Source organism: Ctenopharyngodon idella, chromosome 19, assembly GCF_019924925.1.
Source record: "Ctenopharyngodon idella isolate HZGC_01 chromosome 19, HZGC01, whole genome shotgun sequence".
Taxonomy (NCBI): domain Eukaryota; kingdom Metazoa; phylum Chordata; class Actinopteri; order Cypriniformes; family Xenocyprididae; genus Ctenopharyngodon; species Ctenopharyngodon idella.
The window spans coordinates 28,260,951-28,284,541 of record NC_067238.1 but is presented as its reverse complement, the minus strand read 5'-3'; the positions used below and the strand labels follow the sequence as shown (position 1 = coordinate 28,284,541).

Sequence of the window (23,591 nt, the reverse complement as noted above, 5' to 3'; positions counted from 1 at the left end):
AATGCTATTTTAGGGTATAGCTAACTATCCAGTTTATGGTCACTGAATGGCTTTTCTGAGGTAAATGTACATCTTTCCGCGGTTGAAATCGATCGATTACGCAATAGTTTAAGACGCAATAGTTTGATACATTTCGGGAAGTTGCTCTGTATCTTTCAACATTCTTTCTGCTGTTCATTCATGTTTACTTGCTGCTGTAATAGTAGCAAAGAGGAACAGATGATCAGCTCACGCTTGATCCGCGCTATGTCTGAGCTGAGCCTGAGGCGCTATGGAAGCAATTGTTTTCCGTCACGGAACAATAAAAAAGGTAACTAAAAATTTATCCCCTCAGAATTGCATGAAAAAGTTGTAAATGCGTGCATAAAGTTATTGTGAGATATAAACTTGCAATTCTGAGAAAAAAGTCAGTCTTTTCCCCCTCAGAATTGAACTTTATATCTCTCAGTTCTGAGAAAAGAAGTCAGAATTGTGAGATTAAAAGTTGCAATTATCTTTTAAATTGTTTTCGACAGAATTTAAAACTTGAGAAAGACTTTGTTTCATATTAAAGCAGAGTTTATTGTTATTATTGGATGGGTGCGCTACAAATTTTAGTGAAGTTTTGTTCACGCATCAACAGAAAAAAACAGAGACTGAAAGATTGATCTTGAAAATAGCTACATATGCTTTCAATAATAATAATAATAAAAAAGAAAATCGACATATTTGTGGTTTATCCACGATGTGCACGAATTAGAACACAGTCAAAACGTGAGGAGAAGCTCCAAACCTCGCTGTTTCGGTCAGTGATTTCAGCCCTCCAAAACTATTTCGATCAAAAACAAAAATTGCTGTTTCGGCCGCAAATTTTCAGTAATTTCGATCGGTGCATCAAATGTTATAGGCCTAAACTAAATTCATGTATTTACAGTAAAAGAATAAAGAAATAACTCTAGACTTATTGGCTAGGCAACATTTGGAGAAGAACTTTAGACATTCCGGTAGTTGACCATTAGCAGAGCTGGCAATGGGGTAAATACGTTTGTGCAAAATATAATAATAATATTAATAATAATAATGTCTCAGCAAAGACCAAACATATTTATTTGTCTCAGTTAACGGCACACGTCCGCTAACAGTACAGGCTTGCTCTACTACCTTACAAACGGGCGATGGAAACAGCGGTGAATTTTCCCCCCTTTTGTGATAATTTAGCACTATTTTCTGATGTTCTGCTTGCATTTTTGGGCTTCACTTGGATGCTTTATTTTCATCTTTAGACAATTGAGTTCAGTTCTAAAAAAAAAAAGCAAAGGCTACATAGTAAATAGGTGAATCTGCGACGGGGCCCATCATAGGTTGGGGGCCCCCATGCACCGCGGGGGCTGCGGGGGTGTCCCGTACGCCCATGATTACATATATACTGTTAAAAATGAATTTGTCAATTTCTTATTTTATTTAATTTAAAGTATAAACGTTCATATACACTTCTAGTAAATGAATGAATGAATGAATGGATAATATCCAACTTAAGTTATGTTAAACTTAAACATAAGATATTAAACCTAAAACAATTGAGAGGTCCTTCCGTGCAAAACGTACCAATGCAGTCTAATATTATTTCATAAGATATGACATAAGATTTTTGACAAGAAAGTAGGCTAACATCAAGTTCCTCTTTTCATTAACTTCTCATTATTTACACTCAACGAGAAGCAGGATGAGTCAAAGGCTGAGTAAAATGTCTGAGGATGTTGTCTACTCGGAGGTCGTATTTGTGAAGAAAAATGAGGTTGACAAGAATAATCCAGATCAGCGTCAATTAGGTGAGTTTTCAGTAAGAGTTGTTTTTGTACTATTACATTCTTACATAACTGCATTTTTGTAAACGCTCCTGTTGCAATAGAGTAGGCTATAAATTCATGGCAAGCAAATGTTTGCAGTAAAATGAAGATATCTGAATTTAGACACGCATTAATCTCGTGAATCATCTTATGTTTAAGTTTTAACATAAATAACGTAAATCAAACATAACTCAAGTAACATGATTTTAAATATCACAGTTACATCTCTAAGATGTCTGATAAAGAGTGCTTCCTCTAGAAAACATCTGTTGTGTACAAACATCTGATAAAAGTCTCAGAAAAAGAAGTTGTTCATATCTTGATAGCACACATACATCTCAGAGATGTCTATTTGATGTGTGTTTACATCTGGAAGATGTATTTTTTTATAGGACGTTTCCCGTCAGATGTCAAATAGACGTTTAGAAGATGTCTTTAAGATCTTTATGATTTAGAATGTTTGTAAAACTGACATCTTAAAGACATCTATCAGATGTTTGTACACAGCAGATGCTTTCCAGATCTTTAACAGACATCTTGCAGATGTAGGGGAGAGTGGGGTAAGATGAGCCAGTGGGTAAGTTGACCCACCCCCTGTATCTTGGCAACCGTACCATTTTATTGTCATGTGACCATATATTTCAGAACCACCCATCATTTCTGCCAGACTGTGAAAAGGAGAAGCACATGGGAAGAGTGGAAGTCGCTTATTTACTTTAAAACCTGTTTTTGGCTTGTCAAAGTAAAATGTTAACATTACAGATGTAATGGCTGTTTCATCAAAGCAAATTTGTCCTGGTCTAAAACTATTTATGATGAACATTGGTGATTTAGCAACGTATAAAACATGCAAGTCATTTAGCTAAATATTGTAAGATAGCTAGCTTTTCCTAAAATGGCAGCTATGGGGCAAAGTGAGCCAAATGCTGTGGGATAAATTGAGCCAGCGTTTTAACTTACCCCACCATAAGGCAATGAATTCAAGTTAAATCTGAAGTATAAACTGGTGTCATTTCAAGGTAATATTACGCAACTGGTTTGATTTATCTTTATTTTCGAGTTTATTTGATAGGAATAGTGTACAAGTACACCAAATCCTTCTCTGATACGAACCAGAGGATGTTTAATCATATATATCTTTCCACCTGTAGTCTCTAATGGCCTAAAAAGGGTCGACATTACAGAAAAATTACCATGTCAAGAACCTTTTGACTAAAATGTTTATTAGTTTCAGTGACATTTATTCATTCTTGTTTAGTTTTTATTTAATTTTACTCAACAAACTCTCTGTTTAGTCTGTTTATGGGAAGGTTACAACTTTAATGTTCTTTAACTTTAGTTACAACTTTGATGTTCAACATATTGTTTCAGAAATGCAAACAATTAAACATACTGAAATTTCAACTTCATTTGGTTGGTTTTTATGTTGTTTAATTTAGCTTTAAAAAAAGAAATATTTGTAAAAGGAAATTTGATTATTAAATTAGTTTTTAAAATATGTACATTATCTTTAAAATTTCACATGGATTTGATTCAGATTCAGTTAGATGGTCAGTTTACACCCACCTACTGACTTGGCTCAACTTACCCCTAACCTGGGGTAAATTGAGCCAGAGGAACACTTTTTTATAAGAAGCCATATTTTTAGAACCCTTTGTCATAGATGTATTCTGATCATTTAAAATGATAAGAAACATCCTGAAATTACTTTAAATACTTTCAATGTACTTCTGCCTCATTTTTCCTTATCTTGAGGACCACATAAGTAAAAAATGGCTCATCTTACCCCACTCTCCCCTAAAAAAAGAACTAAAAAAAGAACTAAAAATAATTGAAAATGTATAGGCAGACTGCACAAGACTACAGAGTGCAAGTGTGCATACCTGAGTAAACAGAAAACAGCTGCAGCATGGGACAGTACAATTTTACATTAAACGGCATAGTAATAAGAGACAAGGCACAGTAGTGGGGAGTTTTTAAGTGTGCTAAGTTTGTGATGAAGTTAATGTGGGTGTATGCGTGTGAGTGTAATTGTTTTCAGGTATTTTGCACATGTAAATGCAGACATCAAATAGACGTGTCTGTAATGCACGTGTGCTATCAGGGGGGAAGTTCATGGCAGGATGTTAATGTTCTCATGAAATTATATTAAAAGTATAAAAACCGCATATTGACCACATCACATTTTGCTGATCCTTGTGCTTCTTCAAACTGTTTTATATATATAGTTTCATGAAAAATTATGGGAACCACTTGCAGAATCTGTGAAAATATGAATAATTTTAACAAAATAAGAGAGATTATACAAAATGCATGTTATTTTTTATTTAGTACTGTCCTGAGTAATATATTTTACATAAAAGATGTTTACACACAGTATTAAGAACCAATGGTTCACAAACTTTTGAACGGGGTTATTTTAATAAATTCAGCTATTTTTTTGTCTTGTGGACTATATGTAAACGTCTTTCATGTAAAATATCTTACTCAGGACAGTACTAAATAAAAAAATAACATGCATTTTGTATGATCTCTCTTATTTTGTTAAAATGATTCACATTTTCACAGATTCTGCAAGTGGTTCCCATACTTTTTTTTATATATATATACAGGTGCTGGTCATATAATTAGAATATCATCAAAAAGTTCATTTTTTTTATTATAAATTATTTTTAAAAATGAAACTTTCATATATTCTAGATTCCCTACATGTAAAGTAAAACATTTCAAAAGTTTTTTTTTTAATTTTGATGATTAGAGCGTACAGCTCATGAAAGTCCAAAATCCAGTATTTCAAAATATTAGAATATTTCCTAAGATCAATCAAAAAATGGATTTGCAAAACAGAAAAGTTCAAGTTCTTTAAAGTTTGTTCTTTTGTGCACTCAATACTTGATCGGCAGGACATATTACAGCAAATGACTTGCTCCTAGCACAAATTACTGCATCAGTGAAGTGTGGCATGGAAGTGATCAGCCTGTGGCACTGCTGAGGCACTATTGAGCCTTCAGATCATCTGTATATTGTTGGATCGACTGTTTCTCATCTTTCTCTTGAAAATATCCCATAGATTCAGGTCAGGCATATTGGCTGGCCAATAAAGCACAGTAATATCATGGTCAGCAAACCACTTGGAAGTGGTTTTTGCACTGTGGGCAGATGCTAAAGTCCTGCTGGAAAAGGAAATCAGCATCTCCATAAAGCTTGTCAGCAGATGGAAGCATAAAGTGCTCCAAAATCTCCTGGAAGATGGCTGCATTGACTTTGCACTTGATAAAACACAATGGACCAACACCAGCAGACGTCACGGCCCCCCCAAATCATTATTGACTTCAGAAACTTCACACTAGACTTCAAGCAGCTTGGATTCTGTGCCTCTCCAGTCTTCCTTCAGACTCTGGGACCATGATTTCAACATGAAATGCAAAATTTACTTTTATCTGAAAAGAGGACTTTCGACCACTGTTCACTGTCCAGTTCTTTTTCTCCTTAGCCCAGGTAAGATGCTTCTGACGTTGTCTCTGGTTCAGAAGTGGCTTGGTAGTCCTTTTCCTGAAGATGTCTGAGTGTGGTGACTCTTGATGCGCTGACTCCGGCTTCATTCTACTCATTGTGAAGCTCTCCCAAGTGTTTGAATCGGCTTTACTTTACAGTATTCTCAAGCTTGCGGTCATCCCTGTTGCTTGTGCACCTTTGCCTACCCAATTTCTTCCTTCCAGTCAACTTTGCATTTAATATGCTTTGATACATCACTCTGTAAACAGCCACCCCATTCAGTAATGACCTTCTGTGACTTACTCTCTTTGTGGAGGGTGTCAATGATTGTCTCCTGGACCATTGCCAAGTCAGCAGTCTTCCCCATTAGTGTGGTTTCAAAGAACAAAAGATACCCGGAATTTATACTGTAGGGATGGTCATATAATGAAACTCAAATGTAAATATTCTAATATTTTGAGATACTGGATTTTGGACTTTCATTAGCTGTACGCTCTAATCAACAAATTAAAAAAAAAAAACTTTTGAAATGTTTTACTTTACATGTAGGGAATCTAGAATATATGAAAGTTTCATTTTTTAAAATAATTTACAATAAAAAAATGAACTTTTTCACGATATTCTAATTATATGACCAGCACCTGTATATATATATATATATATATATATATATATAAATTGTGATTTAGAATATTAAAACATTCTCTCTAATTAATTATTGTTGGTGATTCTCCTTAAGCTTCACAAAAGACCAAACCATGTGGTTGTGACTGTGTTCGACTGTTTCTAATGGCTCTGTGTGCTCTCCTCACGGTTGGACTGATCGCGTTCAGCTTCCAATGTACGTATCCTTCTTCATTGTTCTAAAAATCCTCATACACAATATTATGGAAGCCAATTTTTTCCATGCAATTATGAGCGTACTACGGAGCCCCTAAAGGAACGTGGCGATGAAAAAAATATGAAATGGGTGGAAAAATTGTCAACGCTTTTGCGTTCTTTTGCACGTTTTGCATTCCCCTGAGAAACTTTGTGTTCGCTCGCAAAACTTTTTAGTTCTTTGCGAGCGAACCCAAAGTTTTATGGAAGTTTTAGGTTTTATGGTGGTGGGGAAAATATTAAATTGGTAGGAAAAAAATATCGCTCACAAACTTTTTGAGTTCTTTGCAAGCTAACCTAAAGTTTTAGCCTCCCTAAAGGGTCATGGTGTTGGCAAAACTTTTGTGTTCCCTGAGAAACTTTTGAGTTCTTTGCAAGGGAATGCAGAGTTTCTCAGGGCAACGCAAAACACTTGCCAGAGAACGCAAAAGCATTGACATAATTTTCATCTCATATTTTTTTCCATCATCATGTCCCTTTAGGGGCTCCGTAGTATGCATCTTGCAATTCTGAGATATAAGATGTCCCAATTTAAACCCGTATTTGCGAGTAATAATGTCAGAATTGTGAGATATAAACCCGCAATTCTGACTTTTTTTCTAAAAATTGTGAGAAAAAAAGTCAGTATTTTGAGATAAAAGTCCCCCTAATTTTTTTTATTCCATGGCAGATGTATATACAGAGAAAAAGCTTAAAGATCTCCAGCAGCTCCACTCTGCGCTGAATGAGAATTTCACAGGTAAATACTCTTAAATTAAACTATCAAAATTAAATTATGCATTACAACATTATAAACACACCACAGCTAACAGGGAACGTTCGCAGAACTTTAGCTAATGTTGTGGCAAGGTTCTCTCAAAGTTAAGAACAAAATGTTCTTGCAGTAACATTAATAAAACATTTGTTCAAAGTTATCTGGTCTTTAATAATGTTCTCACAAAATTAGCACAAAAACATTTATACATCGTTCATGGACCACTTTTAGCCTACCTGAAATGTTTAGTTGGATGCTCACCTAATAGTTCCTTAACTATAGTTCCTGTTTGCAAAATAATAAAATTGAATGCTCTCTTAATGTTTGCATAACCAAGAATAATTAAAAAAAAATAAAAAAAAATAACGTTTTTAATGGAAACATTAGCAAAATTCCATTAGAACAATGAATGTAATTTGGCTCTATGTGTTATCAATTTCATGTAGCATTTTCAGCTGTACTTCAAGACATGCATCGCTGGCAACAAAATCAATCTAAGGCTCTGAATGGCAGTGGTAAGTGACTATTATCAAAATATTCATCACCATTAGAGAGGAAACAAATTGATAACCCTTCACAAATGCTATAAACTTCAAGCATGTCCAAAGGATTGGGAGTATCATGCAGGAAAATGTTACCTCTTCTCTACAAACACACTGAATTGGGCTGAGAGTCGAGACAGCTGTATCACAGATGGCGGTCATCTGGTGATCATAAACAGCAAAAATGAACAGGTTTGTCTGTATACTTAAAAAAAAAAAAAAAAAAAAAAAAAGGTTGAAAATGAAAATAAAACAATGCAATGTAAATAACAAGCCAACACACTGTCCTTGAAGGAGTTCCTGATGAGAATTATACAGATGGAAAAAACAGAGTTCTGGATTGGCCTGACTGATGGGAGGACAGAGGGTCAATGGCTATGGGTAGACAACACACAACTGGAAAAATCTGAACAAAGGTAGTTGAAATCTTTGCACTCATAATGCTTCATTTACGGTTCTTCAAATCTAAACTCCAAATATTTGACCCTTTTGACAGGTGTTGAGAAGATGCTCACTGAAACGTATCATTTCTTTCAGGTACTGGTATGGAAATGAACCAGATGACTGGAAAGGATATGAAGGAAAGGATGAAAAAGGAGAGGACTGTGTTATTATCAAACCAGAGTTCCCTCATCTTCATAGCTGGTTTGATGCATTCTGCAGAAAATTATCCAGAAGAATATGTGAGACCAGATCATCCAGACAAACTTAGCGGCCATGAAAGCAATGTATGGCATTGGATTTTTTTGGAAAATGTGTATATCTATCTATTTAGGGGCCCTTAAGCCCCTGTTGCTTTTGTTCTGACATCTTTATTTCTTCTGACTAAGAGTCTGTGCAGACAGCTTTGTGGTGTCCTATTCAAACCCACTTCTGCTTGTAAGTTTTGAGGACTTGAGACCTTCATGCAAAGTTCAGTGAAATCAGTGAATTTGAATCTCAGCTCTTTGAATTGGCCATTTTGAATTTTGAAAATAGTTCACTGCTCTTATTACAAATTGCTTCATCAAAGCTGGCAAGCTTCCATTCAACCTGACGTCTGTCTAAGACATTAAGATTGGTGATATTCCAAATCATTTTTGTTCTGGATGTTTTCTAACAACTGAAATTATCTAGCGTCTATAACACAAGACCATAGGGAAGAAAAACAAACAAAAATGTGTTGAGTGACAACCTGCCCAGTGTTACATGGTGCCATCTCAAGGGGTAACTTACCATAAGTTAATATGTAAATGATTTAATTTCAAATACAAATATTCACATAAATGTAAAAAATAAAATGTAAATGCACAATTTACACAACCCATTTCTGTATCTTGTGCCACATTATTCTCGATCATTTTCCATAAACTAGCCAGGAAAAGGTTTAATAATCAGAATGTGCACTAAAATATGCTGTGTTAAGAACAACCCAGTTTGGGTTGAAAATGGACAATCCCAGCAGTTGGGTTAAATGTTTGCCCAAAATGCTGGGTAGTTTTATTTAACTCAACTATCGTTTAAAAATGACTGTATTGCTTGCTTAAAATGAACCCAAAATATGTTGGAAATTAACATTTATTACTATGTTTAATAAATATACTTTTAATAATAAGTTTAATGAATAATTAATAAGCATTTATTAAATTGCCTATTAATAAATGTTCACCTTTTGATTATTATCATTGCCTCTAGTAATCGTGTGTCTGATTTTTAATTTAATTTTGGGTTCATTTTAAGCCAGATATATAGTAATTTTTAAACAATAGTTGAGTTAAATAAAACTGACCAGCACATTGGGCAAACATTTAACCCAACCGCTGGGTTTGTCCATTTTCAACCCAGCATTTTTTTTTTTTTTTTTTTAAGAATGTATGTTGCACAAGTTTCAACGTTATGAAATAATACTTCGATTCAGATGCAAAGCTCACTGTCATTAAGCCTGGATGAGCTGAGCTACCATTGTAGGAAAGGTCACAGAAAAATTGGCCATAAATTAAATGAAGGATTATATGCATGACAAAATGTTTGATATTTTACACCTGGATATATATGTGCTTCTGCAAAAAATGTATTTGTCCTGCTATGTATTAAATTAATTGCAAGAAACAGTTAATTTTTTTTTTTCATTGCAATCCTCAATCAATCATAGGCAGCTTTAGCTTTTCATTTTTTCTAAATATATGGTCACATGACATTGTGCAGTTATGGTTATAAATACATAAAATTATTTTTTAAAATCACCAGTGATAAACAGAACTTAAAACATTTATATTACTGATGTGCTTGGCCACACAATCTGAGACTGGAATAAGTGAAGTGTGTATGCACCATGCGTTTCTGTGCAAAATGCAAGTGAAAAGAGTTGATTTTTGTATCTCTCAAGAAAATAAAGATGATAGACTTGCAGAATCAGTTTCACAGTCTTTTTTTAATCCATTAAAAAAAAAAAAAAAAAAAGTCTTCCTTAATTTCAGGAACATTCCAATCTATATGGACCAACATGGTTTACAATGAAGAACAACAACTTCAAAATCAGTTTGGAATGATGCTGTCAATGTCTTTAGTGTTGAAATATAATACAAATTCTGCGACTCACAGCAATCCCACTGGTGTTTAACTGCGCGCTTTCCATTTACAATATTCTTGTAGTTAACAAGGATGAACAATAATAAACTGCTTGCTTTCCGACATTCAGAACTACAGTCAATATCCCAGAGGATGTGTTCAGGTTCTCAGTTTTGCTGTATTAAAATTGTCTGAAGTCAGAGTCGCTGTCTGAATCGGTCTCGTTGGGTGTTTTTTCCGTCTCCAGGTGCAGCTCTCTGACAGTAAGGATGCGTGTGAGCATGCTGTCCAGAGCCTCATCGCTCAACGAGGTGGTTGTAAACCATGTAGGACTGCTGGGTACGCAGGAGCGCTCTGGGCTCAGGTAGAATTGGTTCGCTTGTTGTCTTACGCCTGGTGAGCTGGAAGAAAACAACAGATCAGTACGACGACCAAATACACCATAACTCATTTGATTAAAGTGCCCCCATTATGTTTTTTTGGATATTACCTTTCATGCAGTATGTGATATAGGAGTTTGTGAATGTAAAAGCTCTGCAAAGTTTTAAAGATCAAAGCGCATGATAAATGGAGTTACTGTGTCCCGAAAGAAAGCATCGATTCTGAACTGTCTGAAATGAGTTGTCAGTAATTACAGTCTTACTTCCTGCTCAAACTCATGTAATTTAACAAATTTGCATAATGTCAGCCTATGGTCTTCATTGGCTGCCTACAAACGTCGTCTACTTTGACCCGCCCTCAAACACTAGTTGTATAGCTGAGGCCTGGAAGAGTTTGGTTGGTGTTGTTGACATATTGAGAAGACACGCTGTCTGGGAAAGCAAATCCACTTTGCTGCACTTCAAAAGGACACGGGCTGGAATTGATCCAGTAAAACCAATGCCACTATTACTGTTCGTATCACTGTGTATGAGTGCTGAGAAAGCCTCCAGAGCTGAAATTCAGATATGGTAATGGGCGTTTTGTTTCTGACACACACTGTAAGCCGTCGACCAATCAAACAGACTGGGTCATGTGATCAATGAGAGCAGAGTAGGCTCTCAGAAAGTAGGGGTTTAGAGAGACTGAATCCTTGATCGAACCATTTCACTGTGAGAAAAGAGCTGATGCTGCAATGTATTATATATATATATATATATATATATATATATATATATATATAATCTTATCTTGGGTGCATGTAAACCTATTGTAGGAGACTCCAAAAATAAATTAGGAAACTTGAAAATAGCATAATAGAAGCACTTTAAAGTAACCATAAAATTAAAATTGATAATTCTCTTTTTTTTTTTTTTTTTTACAAAACATTGCAGTATTTGTTGTAAATGATTTTATTTATATATATATATATATATATATATATATATATATAATTTTTTCTAAATTAATGTGCATACATAATCTTTAATCAAAAATGTCAACCTCCCCTCACACAAAGACATCTTTTCTCTACGTGACATGTCTCGATGGAGGGTGGGACTAAATACTGGTATTAAGATGTGCTTTTGTCAATCGGATCACAAGTGGATGACGCTAAATACAGGTGTAAATGGGTCCAAAATGTTTTGAGCTTGTCCACTTTCGACCACTTCCAGAGGTAGTCGAAAACGCATTTGCCCGGATTGTTTTTGTAGTGCAAACACTCATGTTCAAAAAGCCACAAAAGACCGCCTACTCTCCGCCTACTGACCTAATGCGCAAACATTATGGGAAGCGTACTAGCCAGACGGGATTTAAACTTTAGTCTTCAGTTGACAAAGTTTGGTTTGAAGACGAAAAACGTACTAAGCACAATGTTCACTCATCATTTCTGATTTTTAACACACAAAAAAAAAAAAACTGAAAAAGCCCATACATTTACCCAACCATAGACCCTCCCCTAGAAGAAATCAGGACTGAAGTGGTTGAAAGTGGATAAAATAGACGGATTAAATCACCAGGTGTAAACGGGTGTGCATCTCCCTCACTACTTGTGATCCGATTGACCAAAATGCATCTTAATACCAGGTGTAAACAGGGCCTTAGTTACCAATCCGATCTAATCACTTCTCAAAGGATGAAATCAAGTCCCACCCTACTTTTTTTCTCATTCCAAAAGCTGTTTCACTCAGATATATGTCAAAATAGGGAAGAAAAGACTACTGCAATTTTTGTTTCATGCCGACTATACACAAACCGCTGACATACCATTTTGAGAGATAGAACTCGTATAGCTTGACGGGACAGCGGAGAGGATTGTCTGAATTCTGCCGTATCTTTAGCATCCTTTGCCGTTCATCTTCCTTCTTCCTCTTCTTTACAGGGACACCATCTAAATTGGACAAAAAGAATAATAAGTAACAATTAAAAAAATAAATAAAAAAAACTATAAAAAGTATGACTGACCACTGACCCATGCTTGCGTCCTCTTTCGGGGGGTAGAAACGCAGGTAGGATACTTTGCAGTTAGCTGGACCCCGAGAGTAGCGTTTGACATTTGCAAAAGAGAGGCAACGGTGCTGCTCCACAGTCTTGTAGTTGAAGAACTTGGTGAAGAAATACAGCAACGTGTTGAGCAGCACACCAGGTGAAAATGCTCCCAGCTGCTTACAGTCCCACAGATACTCCTCCTCCACACGAGAATGAATGTAACCTGCAAACACACAAAGATGTTTGAAAAGCAACAGAGAAACAGGCCAGTCTCATGTTGGTGTCTTAAATTACTCACCACTGGGCAAAATAGTTGGTTTCCATCCTTTGAGTATGTAGCTCATTTCATGGCAGAATTTGGTGTAGAAGACATCTGAGAAGATGTTCTCCATCCGATTGTTTTCAAACAGGTACTGTAAACATTATTGACAAGAGCCAATCAAACAAACTATATACAACATGATTGAATGTGTTCAGTTTGTGTGATTTCTTCTTGTTTCACCTGCTGGATGCCCAAGCAGAGGTAAAAGATGCTGTCAGGGCTGTAGTTCTCTCCGCTGGGTCGACGAACTTCAGAGATGAACTTACAGAGGCCATAGCTGAGTTCAGCCGTGCAACACTTCAACAGGTCCTCCTTTATTGTCATAGTATGTGCTATGGATGATTAAGAGGACGTGTTTAATGCTTAGATGGCATAAAGACTGTCTGTCTCTGTCTGAATTTCAGAACTTATTTTGGGGGTTAAATGTTGGGTATTTAAACAAATTGAGACCTACTGCCAAATTTGGGAGCCTCCATGTTGGGTTGGGCGTTCCTCCAGCGGACCCAGTCCTTCCAGGCATTGACGCCGTACTCGTGTTGCAGTTTGGAGAGGTTGTGGGGAAGCGCTGATGCACATTTATGACCCTACATGGCAACAAAAAAAAAAAATATATATATATATATTGGTTAAAAAGAAAATCATGCTTATTTTGCATAAAAATTATGAATCAAGATTTTCTTCTTTCTTATTACATTTACGTTTTCTGCATCGCAGAAATCATAGATTATATGTTTGGATGGAGGTGAGAAATAATAATGCTGCTTTAGTTACCTTTTTCTTCAGAGGGAAGCCATCGTTTCCTCTCTTGCGAGATCTTCGTTTGCCAGAATCAGTGTCTTTTTGTGTTTGCTCTCTGAGAAGTTCAATGCTTTCTGAAATGTGAAAGGATAAAATATGAATGGAAGACAATAAACTACTTGGATTGTGTTTGTGCGTTTTGACCTCTTAACTTTCTCCGCAATTGACGAGATTTTCCATAATTTTTGACAATACTTCCCCTATACTTTTGACAATACTACTAAAACGGCTGAGGGAGTGATGGCAAATATGACATCTTTTGCTCTTCTGACCAATGTAATCTCTTTATATTTGTTTCCCTCTTTAACATTAACAACCACGATAGAAGTTTACACCTAGAAGTAGGGGTGCTGTTGCTGGCAAAAAAAAAAAAAAAAACCTCTGGCGGGGAAAGAGTTAATCCCATGATAAGCTCTTACCAACTGGGAAATCAGCCTCCAGGTCCATCTGTGGCTCTTCTGCTGCGGTAGAGATGGGGATTTGTGTGGCAGAACTGGACGGAAGAGGCCTTTCAGGCTCTGGGGGTTGATCCCATGTCTGAGCAGAAGACACAGAGTCCTCCTCCCAACTCAAATTGCTGGATAGGGCTTCAAAATCAAGGTCCTCCATAATGTTACCAGTCTGATCTGTGTAACAAAACAAGATATGTATGTGACCAAATGTGCATTTGCAGATTTAGTACACAGCCTAAACACCATAACCTTCAAATTTTCCATTACATACCACTAGATGTGGTGTGTTTCTCCCTTTCTGTATCCTCAGCCACCATCTCCGCCATCATGAGGAGGTCAGCCTCCAGAGGATCATCAGGGATCTTCTCTTTGATTTCCTGAATGGTCTTCACGATGTGCTCAGCGCTGTCCAGAGTCGTGGGGAAGAACAACGGCACTGGAACCTGCAAAGACAAATAGAGACACATTTACATCATAGACTACAAAACTTATAGGGCTGCCCCTGACTAAAGTTTATTTAAGCCATTAGTCGACTAGTCTCATATTTATGATATTAATGGAAAAATGGTTTGAGTTTTATGGTTGAGAAACATTATTTTATATATATATATATATATATATATATATATATAACATTGTTAACACAATGTTTCACATTATAGAAAAATACCGAACCATAATAATGAGCTTTTAAAATATAAATTAAATGCTCAAGCACACACAAAGCTTTCTGCAACGCACCGGCAAAAGTAATGATTATAAATGACAAAAAAAACAAAAAAACAAAACAGAAAGGAGACTGTACACTTGTATATTTGCCACAATTATCTAGGTTAAGTACAATTATCTAGGTTAACAGCAGCCATGTAAAGTTGCTAACGTTAGGCTATTACTAATGTTTCAAATGATAAGCCATGTTTGAGGTCGATGAATGTTTGGCAATGTTTGGATTTCCTGGTGTTTGTATTTCACCATATGGGTCAGCCGTGTCATCACAGACCATATGACTTTGCCAACTCCTGTGGCGTTTTTTTATCTGCTACTAACCAACTAAATAAAATCTGATTAAGCCTCTTCTCGACTAACATTTAGTCGACTACTAGGGAGGGGGCAGCCCTCAAAACTACATAGAGTCAGAGTGGCAACTGTTTATGTGTCTACTTTTAACATGTTTAAAGAAATATTCCAGGCACTTTTAAACATCTGTGACATGCTGTTCCTAAAGAAAATAATTTTGACTTGGAAAGTTAGAATGAGGAAGGGTAGGGAGTAGATGTACCGGAAGTGGAATCCCTACAGACTGTGGAACGTATTGGCTGTAGAGATGCATGGGAACTGGCACATAGACTGGCACCGGCACAGGCAGCACTATCACTTTAGGCGTTTCATCTACAGGACAAAAGAGATGTCAGCACATGCAGCAACATTTTTTGTTTAACAAAAAGGGAAAACAAATTGGGAAGATTCATCCAGAATAAGGCTGCTAACTGCAGCGCTGGAGTTGGTTAATACCTATCTGTGTCTCAGCATCAGTGGTGTGGGGTTTACAGGACGTGGCTTTGTTTTTGCTTATGGGTTTATATGTTATTTCCTTGTTCTTCAGGATTTGGGATGACGAGACAGGAGCTTTCGCAGCACGTTTCTGTGAGCAGAGCAAAGAACAAGATCTGTTTACAGCAATTCAGATGCATTGAAATAAAAAAAAATAAATAAAAAAAGAGCTGAAATAAAAATAACAATTGAATCCAGATTGTGCTTTCAACAAATATAACAAGTTATTCTCATGTTTAAGACTGTTGGTGTAAATACAGATTTTTCCAGACAAACTCACTTGCTCGATAACTTTAGCTGGAGCTGGAACAGAGCCTGAGGAAACAAAGGGTTAAACGTGAGTGATTTGAGCAACAAACGATGCATCTCAGTATTTCAGTTTAAAGTTCACTTTCAAATGAAAATTATCCCAAGCTTTACTCATCCTCAAGCCATCCTAGGTGTATATGACTTTCTTCTTTCTGATGAACACAGAGATTTTTTAATAAATATGCTGACATAACTGAGCTTTATAACGGCAGTGAGCGGGACCAACAAGTACTAGCTGAAGAAAGTGCCTCCATCACATCCAACCATCAAAAAAAAAAAGTGTACTACACATGGCTCCGGGGGTTAATAAAGGCCTTCTGAAGCGAAGCGTTTGTGTGTAAAAAAAAAAAAAAAAAAAAGAAGAAAAAAAATCCATATTTAACAAGTTATGAAGTAAAATATATAGCTTCCGCCAGACCGCCTTCCATATTCAAGTTTGGAAGAAAGTGTAAACTGGCGTGGCATCAGTTAAGCTTTTCCCGTTAGTAAATAGGGAAGGTGTAGGATGTAGCGTAAGCTTTTTGAATTCCAAGAGCTTTTACACTTTCTTCGTAACTTCGTAAGCAGAAGCTAGATATTTTACTTCATAACTTGTTCAATTATGGATTTTTTTTTTTTACACATAAAAGCATCGCTTCACTTCAGAAGGCCTTTATTAACCCCCGGAGCCATGTGTAGTACATGTTTATGATGGATGGATGTGGATTTAAGTGCTTTCTTCAGCTCATACACGTTGGTATCGCTCACTTAAAGCTTGGATGCATCAGGATATTTATTAAAATATCTCAGATTGTGTTCATCAGAAAGAAGAAAGGCATATACACCTAGGATGGCTTGAGGGTGTGAATCTTGGGGTCATTTTCATTTGAAAGTGAACTAAAGTGTTTAAATGGTTAATGTTTCTGAAGTTAAATCACCTTTCGGATCTGTGTTTCTGTGAACACCTGGCTGTTTGTTAGATGCATTTGAAAGTGAAACAACACTGGCAATGACCGGTGTGCCCTCTTTAGCACTTTGAGGGACTGCAGAGGATACTGAAGTCGCACCTGTGGAGACAGTGACATCGCAGGACTCCAGAGTAAAGAAAGTGAAACATTTAGGAATTGCCACACTGACCCCCAGCCAATTACAGAATCTAAAGAATGAACCAAGAATGGAAAAAAATAAAAGCAGTGAGAGAAAAGCAGACCAACCAAAATATCTAAGTAATGTAAGTTAGTATAAAAGAGAACATACTCTGTGTGGCAACAGATTTGCTTGTAGCTTTGATGATGGCTCCAGTGACGCCCTGCAGACTGCAAAAGAACATCAGGCACCGCAGGCTGCAGAAATGCTTCATCTCACCCAGCCAGTTCACGGTCTCTGTCATTTTCTTGGCCTGCCTGCACATGGAGCACTTTATCTCCTGTCGAAATTGTGAAGCAGGAATAATTACTGTTACTTTGAAGCAATATGGGTTGCATATGTCCAATGTTGCAACAAAATGTGCCCTTTTCATGGACTTTTTCTAACTAACTCCATGACTTAAGTAACCAAGTAACTAAACAACTACATAACTAAAACAACTAAATAAATTACTATATAACTAAGTTAACTTAAATAAACAATTCACTTCAAGTCAATAAGTAAAAAACTAAGCAAATAAACAAATAACTAACTAAATAAATAAATAAATAAATAGCTAAAATCAAATATTAAATATTACCTGACGGATTAATAAACGATGTTTTAACAAGCAATCGTTCCCACAGAACTCCTCTTGCTTGCCATCAAAGACCTCAGTCACCACAGTCTTTGAGGTGCTGCCACAGTAGAAGCAGTTGCGACAGTGTTTCTTCCCCCACCGCTTGACCAGGTCATGCTCAAAGAGTGACTTGCATCCTGTACAGAAAAGAAATCCACAAACACAAGGTCACATATACATATTGACAACCCACATTTGTGGTTATTAAAATATTTTTTAAGATCCTAATAATGCTTAAGCTTACTCTTATTGCAGAAAGAAAAAATAATATTTTTTAAGATCCTAATAATGCTTAAGCTTACTCTCATTGCAGAAAGAAAAAATAATATTTTTTAAGATCCTAATAATGCTTAAGCTTACTCTCATTGCAGAAAGAACGGTCAAACTTGTTTATCCTTCTCACTATTTTCACAGTTTTATTGAGCTTGCAGTATTCACAGCGAGCCACCGCGTTGTTGATCCTTCTGAACTCATCAATACAATCATTATCGCAGAAAGCATACATTTTCCTCTGAAAGATCAGATAAAACAAAAAAATTAGGTTAAACATTACAAGCTTGTACTCAACCAGGACATCAGTCAACTATCAATATATGTTGGTTTGTCTTTTTTATGTAATATTAATAAGTACATATAATCAAATAATAAACAGACTAGTAGGCCATTTACAAATTATCTAGCCTATTATCTAGCCCCCTATTTATTTTAAATATGATCATTTGTCTAATTAGGGGTTCAAGCATGTAGTGCTGAAACTCTATTGTAATCATTAAGATGTCTATTATTATAATTATAGTGCAGTAAAAGGGATCGTGCAGACCTAACCGTAAAGCCTAAAGACATGTGCCCAGATGGTAGGTCTGGGGAGACATTGACAAGGTATGGCCCTGATTGGCCAATAGGGGGAGCTACAGAATTTGTCCTGTTGAAGACAGCCTCGAGTGAGTGGAGTGTCAGAAACTGAACAGGCATCTGTATACTGTAGTGTTGTCAAAAGTAAGACAGCGTCAGTGATTATAATGGGTTCTATATGCTTTTGATGTGACGCTCACATCCAGTGTAGGCAAATATCAGCCAGTGGGCAGGGCCTACGGTGCTATGATGTATATCTATTTGTTGCTGTCTTGCTCTGAAGGCAGGCATATACAAATGTATTTGCCTGTGTGACGTCACAGATTCCGATATTTCAACAAAAGCAGTTTTGGAGCTTTATTAAATGCTTTGTTTCTAATGAGAAGGACATTTTAAGCTATGAAATTTGCGGGATGTTTTAATAGTACAAAGACCTCTCATATGTCAACAGATCAAGGCACTTTTGATTTCTCATGTCATGACCCCTTTAAAACCAAGTTTCTGAAATTGGCCTTATTAAAAAAAAGTAGGTCCAGTGAACAGGAGTACCTTGAACTCCAGCAGCTCTGGTTTGTGGAAGAATGAGTTCAGACACTGAGAGCAGGGGATTTTGGTGACTGTTTGGCCCTGATCACTGGGAGCGCTAGTCTTTGTTGAGGAGCTAGACTCTGTTGAAGCAGGTTTGGGAGCAGCAGGTTTTGGGGTAGATGTGTTGTTGCTTGAAGATGTTACCCTGTTCACCTGGTTGTTAGGTTTTGTCTTACTGAAAGATTCCTGAACCAAACAAAAAGATCAACACAAACTAATATCATTCAAATTGTTCAACAAGTACAATTTCTAATTATCTATGAAGAAAGATCAGTGCCAGATATAACGGTACTATACCTTATATGCTAGTACACAGGAAAAAGAGCAGAAGTTCTCAACGGATCCATCAAACATGGCTATGTGGTACTGAGGCACTAGTTTCAGCTTGCAGTTGTTGCATTCCACAGGAATACCTTGTTTGCATGCAGACAAAAACATTCAAGCATAATTTAAACATCACACATAAAAAAAAAAAAAAAGTTGTAAATGTCAAATTTAGTAAGTTTGTTAATGGCATTAAAATATAATAATAATAATAATAATAATAAAAAAAAAGGTATTAAAAAAAATACATATTTGATTAACCAAATGCATTTTATGATGTCTGGGTGACCATCTATACTGTCATGTATTTATCATTAAAGGGAAAGTTCACACAAAAATGGAAATTCTGTCATCATTTACTCACCCTCAAGTCATTCCAAAACTGTATGACCTTCTTTTTTTCTGTGGAACACAAAAGAAGATATTTTGAAAAATGTGCAAGTGTTATCTATACAATAAAAAGAGTCAATGGGGTCCAATGTTTTGTCAAAATATCTTCTGTTGTGTTCCACAGAAAAAAGAAAATTATACAGGTTTGAAACAACATGAGGGTGAGCAAATGATATATATGAACTTCTTATGGAGTTGACATTTCATAAGAATATGAAATATACTCCCATACACTATTGTACTTTAAATTTAATACACCACAGTTCAAAATTTGGGAGCCAGAAAGATTTTTTTAAAGAAATTATTTTATTCTGCAAAGATGCATTACATGGATCAAGTGACAGTAAAGGCATTTATTTTACAAGATTTCTATTTCAAATTGCTGTTTCTTGAGCAGTAAATCAGCATATTTATAATTTGATTTCTGAAGGATCATGTGACCGTGAAGACTGGAGTAATGATGCTGAAAATTCAGCTTTGATCACAGGAATAAATTACATTTTCAAATATATCAAAATAGAAAACAGTTATTTGAAACTGTTATATTTTACCATATTACTGTTTTTCCTGTATTTCTGATTAAATAAATGCAACTTTGGTTAGCATAACAGACTTCTTTCAAAGAGATTTAAAAAATATTACCAGCCCCAAACTTTTGAATGATATTGTAGGTATTGGCTAATATCTGAAATAAATTATCGGTTCTCATGCTCTGACTCAAATGTTATCTGTGCATTCCTATGATGAAGTACACAGAGTTGTGGTAAATATATGCTCAAGGTACCTGACGAACTGGTCTGGCCTTTACTCGCCGTAACACAGGAAGTGGAGCAGAAAAGCTCCCTGATGCCCTCCGAGTTGGGACTGTCCACCGCATCTGCAGCCGGGCGCAGGGTATGACACATTTTGCAGCTGACAAGTTTCAGGCTCTTCTATAAGTAAAGATCAGTTTACCCAATTTATTTATTTGCACTTATAATTCACCTTAATGTGCCCCTATTATGCTATTTTAAAGGTTCCTAATTTTGTTTTGGAGGTCTCCTACAACAGGTTCACATACATCCAAGGTCAAGAACACTTTAATATTCTCTTAATATACATTGAACAATATCACCTCATTTCTCAAAGAGTCTGAAAACGGTTTGTTTGAAAATTGTCTCTCTAATCCCCTCCTTTCTGAGAGCCTACTCTGCTCTGATTGGTCAGACGGCTCAGTCTGTTGGTCTGCCACTTGCAGCACGTGTTGGGAACAAAATGCCTATTACCATATCTAAATTTCAGCTCACTTAATACACAGTGATACAAACAGTAACAATGGCGTTAGTTGGTTTTTCCATATCAATTCCAGCACGAGTCTTCAACCTTTTAAAGCGCAGCAAAGTGGATTCACAGCATTGAAAACAGCATCTTCTCAACGAAACAGGCCTCAGTGTTTAAGGGCGGGTCAAAGTAGACATTGTTTGCGGGAAGCCAATAAAGACCATAGGCTGGCATTATGCAAATTTGTGATATTGTTCTACAGGTATGTAACAGGAGGAAGTGAGACTGGAATTGCTGACGACTCGTTTTAGCAGTTCAGAATCGATTTTATCTGTCATGCACTTTGTTCTTTACAACTTTGCAGACCTTTTACATTCACAAACAGCTATATTACATATACATGAAAGGTAATATTCAAAAAAGTGTAATAGGGGCACTTTAACAATAGCATTTGAACAAAACAACTAAAAGTTTAATGAGTATTACTATTGCTTTGCAGTTACCTGTTTAAAGGCTGTGAGGCAGTTTTGTTTGCAGAACTTCATAACTCTGTCCTCCATCCGCAAAGACGGACACTGACTGTCTGTGCCATAGCAGTATCCACCACAGTTCTCACAGCTGCTCATGTTCAGCTTATTTGAGGAGCGGAACTGGTTGAAGCAGCTGTCACTGCACAGTTTATGGACGGAGCCCATGAAGTTCACTTCGTGACGAGTCTGAGAAATGACACAATTTTAGACCTTTGAAAACTCAGCCACATAAATACTAATTAGACAATTAAAGCATCAAAATATGCTTTTACAATTTATTAATAAGTCTCTTTCTGATTGAGCACACATGAATAATCACAACCCTGCATCTTGGGGATAAATAAATAAATTCTCCTGACTTGAAAAAAAGGCTTAATATTACCTAATTTGATGATGCTGAGTTCAAAAATGACCGCTGCTCCCTATACACAGAGTATGCGTGATCGTGAATTAGAAAGTGAAAGCGAATTCAAAAGCCATATCAATATCCCGCATATAACTGCAATATCCCTGATGAGTATCGGCCGGCCCTATGAATCGATATCAAATCGAATTAAATTGAATCGCAAGCTTGTGAATTTAAATTGAATTGTTAGATTTGTGTCAATGCCCTGCCCTACAGGACGGTGTATTCTTCAGCACAGTTGGAGAAGTCTACTCACCACTCCTGTCTTCTGACACACGCTGCACTTGAAGTTTAAAGCACTGAAACATTTCTGACTGCAGAAGTCCTTCACAGTCCCTAACATGTCCACCGGGCCAATTATAGTGTTATGCTGGTCACGAATCTCTCTGAAGGTAAAGAAGGTACTTCAAGTCAGTTCATTCCAGCAATATACAACTATACAGTTGAATGAAATGTCGTAAGCATACTTATGGCAGGAGTGACATGTTTTCGTCTTGCTGTTGCAGAGACATGCAGGTGAGCAGTAGAGTTTAGAAGAGCCACTGCGCTGGAATGCCGTCTGTCCCTTCAGCATGACCTTATTACAGGCTGTGCATAGCACACCAAGCCGATTAAAAGGTTGAACAGATTCAGCTGGGATTGATGGTGCTTTTGCTGGGACGCCTACTGGAGCTCCTGTGACATGAAGAGGACAATGTAAGAATGCAGGAACTGACTTTAGACCCTTAAAGGAAAATCTCACGCAAAAAGGTGGGGTTTTTTTTTTCATCCTGTTTGAAGGATGTTTACCATGATGTATGTATGACAACTGTATGACAGAAAATCATATGGGTTTGGAACTAATGTATTAAAAAATATATGTATAAAGCTTACAACCACTGTAATGCTTATACCGATGGATGCAGTGGAAGTATTTACTCCAACAGGCAATGCAGCTTGAATCTTGACATCAGGGCTTTGGTCAAAATCCTGTAAGCATAAACACATTGGGTTAAATCCAGTCACTCATTTACAAAAATCTGTGTACTCAAAATGCCATATCTTCTAAAACATACACTACCATTCAAATGTTTGGTGTCAGTAAGACTTTTTTGAAATAAGTCTCACCAAAACTGCATTTATTTATTTTAAATACAGTAAAACATAATTATTGAAATCTAAAATGAAATTTTTATAATGTTGTCTATATTTGAAAATTTAGTTTCTGTGATGCCAAAGCTGAATTTTCAGCATCAGTCTTCAGTGTCACATGATCCTTCAGAGAGCATTCTGATATGCTGTTTCGGTACTCAAAAACATGTCTTATAATTATCAATGTACTATTAAAACAGTTCTTCTGCTTAATCATTTTGTCGGAACAGTGATACTTTTTTTTTTTTTTTAGGATTTTTTGATGAATAGAAAGTACAAGAGAACTGCATTTATTTGAATCAGAATTTGTTTGTGACAATGTCTTTTGATCAATTTAAGGCAACCTTGCTCAATAAAAGTATACATTTCTTTAAACTACAAAAACTTACTGAGGCCACACTTTTGAATGGCAGTTAATGTTGCATGAAAAATTAATTTTATGACAAACAAACATAACTTTACTCAGCATTTAGAAAAGTTTA

General features: G+C 36.3%; 3 protein-coding genes across 11 annotated transcripts in view; 1 reads left to right on the top strand and 2 right to left on the bottom strand.

Moving 5' to 3' along the window:
• The first annotated feature begins 180 nt into the window (after positions 1–180).
• Positions 181–9,887, top strand: illr4 (immune-related, lectin-like receptor 4). 2 transcript variants are annotated; one of them, XM_051873250.1, is made up of 8 exons: positions 181–310; positions 1,699–1,808; positions 6,061–6,162; positions 6,871–6,939; positions 7,401–7,469; positions 7,552–7,688; positions 7,791–7,912; positions 8,034–9,887. In XM_051873250.1, the coding sequence occupies exons 2-8, from the start codon at positions 1,703–1,705 to the stop codon at positions 8,206–8,208; spliced, it is 780 nt and encodes a 259-aa protein (XP_051729210.1). In that variant the 5' UTR covers positions 181–310; positions 1,699–1,702; the 3' UTR covers positions 8,209–9,887. The 2 variants fall into 2 exon arrangements, with proteins under 2 accessions (XP_051729210.1, XP_051729209.1); XM_051873249.1 differs by lacking the exon at positions 1,699–1,808 and having other exon boundaries at positions 232–310.
• LOC127501294 (zinc finger MYM-type protein 4-like) overlaps positions 9,888–23,591 on the bottom strand; it is a 28,914-nt gene continuing 15,210 nt past the window's right edge. For 5 of the 8 annotated variants that reach the window (XM_051873236.1, XM_051873240.1, XM_051873237.1 and 2 more), the window contains exons 7-29: positions 22,872–22,947; positions 22,446–22,653; positions 22,235–22,364; positions 21,546–21,758; positions 20,567–20,714; positions 19,366–19,481; positions 19,030–19,254; positions 17,989–18,139; positions 17,590–17,765; positions 17,121–17,289; positions 16,802–16,930; positions 15,856–15,890; positions 15,537–15,666; positions 15,304–15,413; positions 14,296–14,467; positions 13,992–14,198; positions 13,546–13,646; positions 13,229–13,358; positions 12,955–13,106; positions 12,751–12,865; positions 12,436–12,675; positions 12,231–12,354; positions 9,888–10,444 (exon numbers count right to left, since the gene is read on the bottom strand). In XM_051873236.1, the coding sequence (XP_051729196.1) occupies positions 10,225–10,444; positions 12,231–12,354; positions 12,436–12,675; positions 12,751–12,865; positions 12,955–13,106; positions 13,229–13,358; positions 13,546–13,646; positions 13,992–14,198; positions 14,296–14,467; positions 15,304–15,413; positions 15,537–15,666; positions 15,856–15,890; positions 16,802–16,930; positions 17,121–17,289; positions 17,590–17,765; positions 17,989–18,139; positions 19,030–19,254; positions 19,366–19,481; positions 20,567–20,714; positions 21,546–21,758; positions 22,235–22,364; positions 22,446–22,653; positions 22,872–22,947 (3,477 nt within the window). In that variant the 3' untranslated portion in view covers positions 9,888–10,224. Of the gene's footprint in view, positions 10,445–12,224; positions 12,355–12,428; positions 12,676–12,750; positions 12,866–12,954; positions 13,107–13,228; positions 13,359–13,545; positions 13,647–13,991; positions 14,199–14,295; positions 14,468–15,303; positions 15,414–15,536; positions 15,667–15,855; positions 15,891–16,801; positions 16,931–17,120; positions 17,290–17,589; positions 17,766–17,988; positions 18,140–19,029; positions 19,255–19,365; positions 19,482–20,566; positions 20,715–21,545; positions 21,759–22,234; positions 22,365–22,445; positions 22,654–22,851; positions 22,948–23,591 lie in introns of those variants that run through there. The other 3 variants (XM_051873238.1, XM_051873243.1, XM_051873242.1) reach the window with 3 other exon arrangements.
• The window catches only part of LOC127501295 (zinc finger MYM-type protein 4-like), a 53,720-nt gene continuing 43,001 nt past the window's right edge, over positions 12,873–23,591 (bottom strand). The window contains exon 24 of the mRNA XM_051873245.1: positions 12,873–12,954. Coding sequence (XP_051729205.1) covers positions 12,901–12,954 — 54 coding nt within the window. The 3' untranslated portion in view covers positions 12,873–12,900. The remainder of the gene's footprint in view (positions 12,955–23,591) is intronic.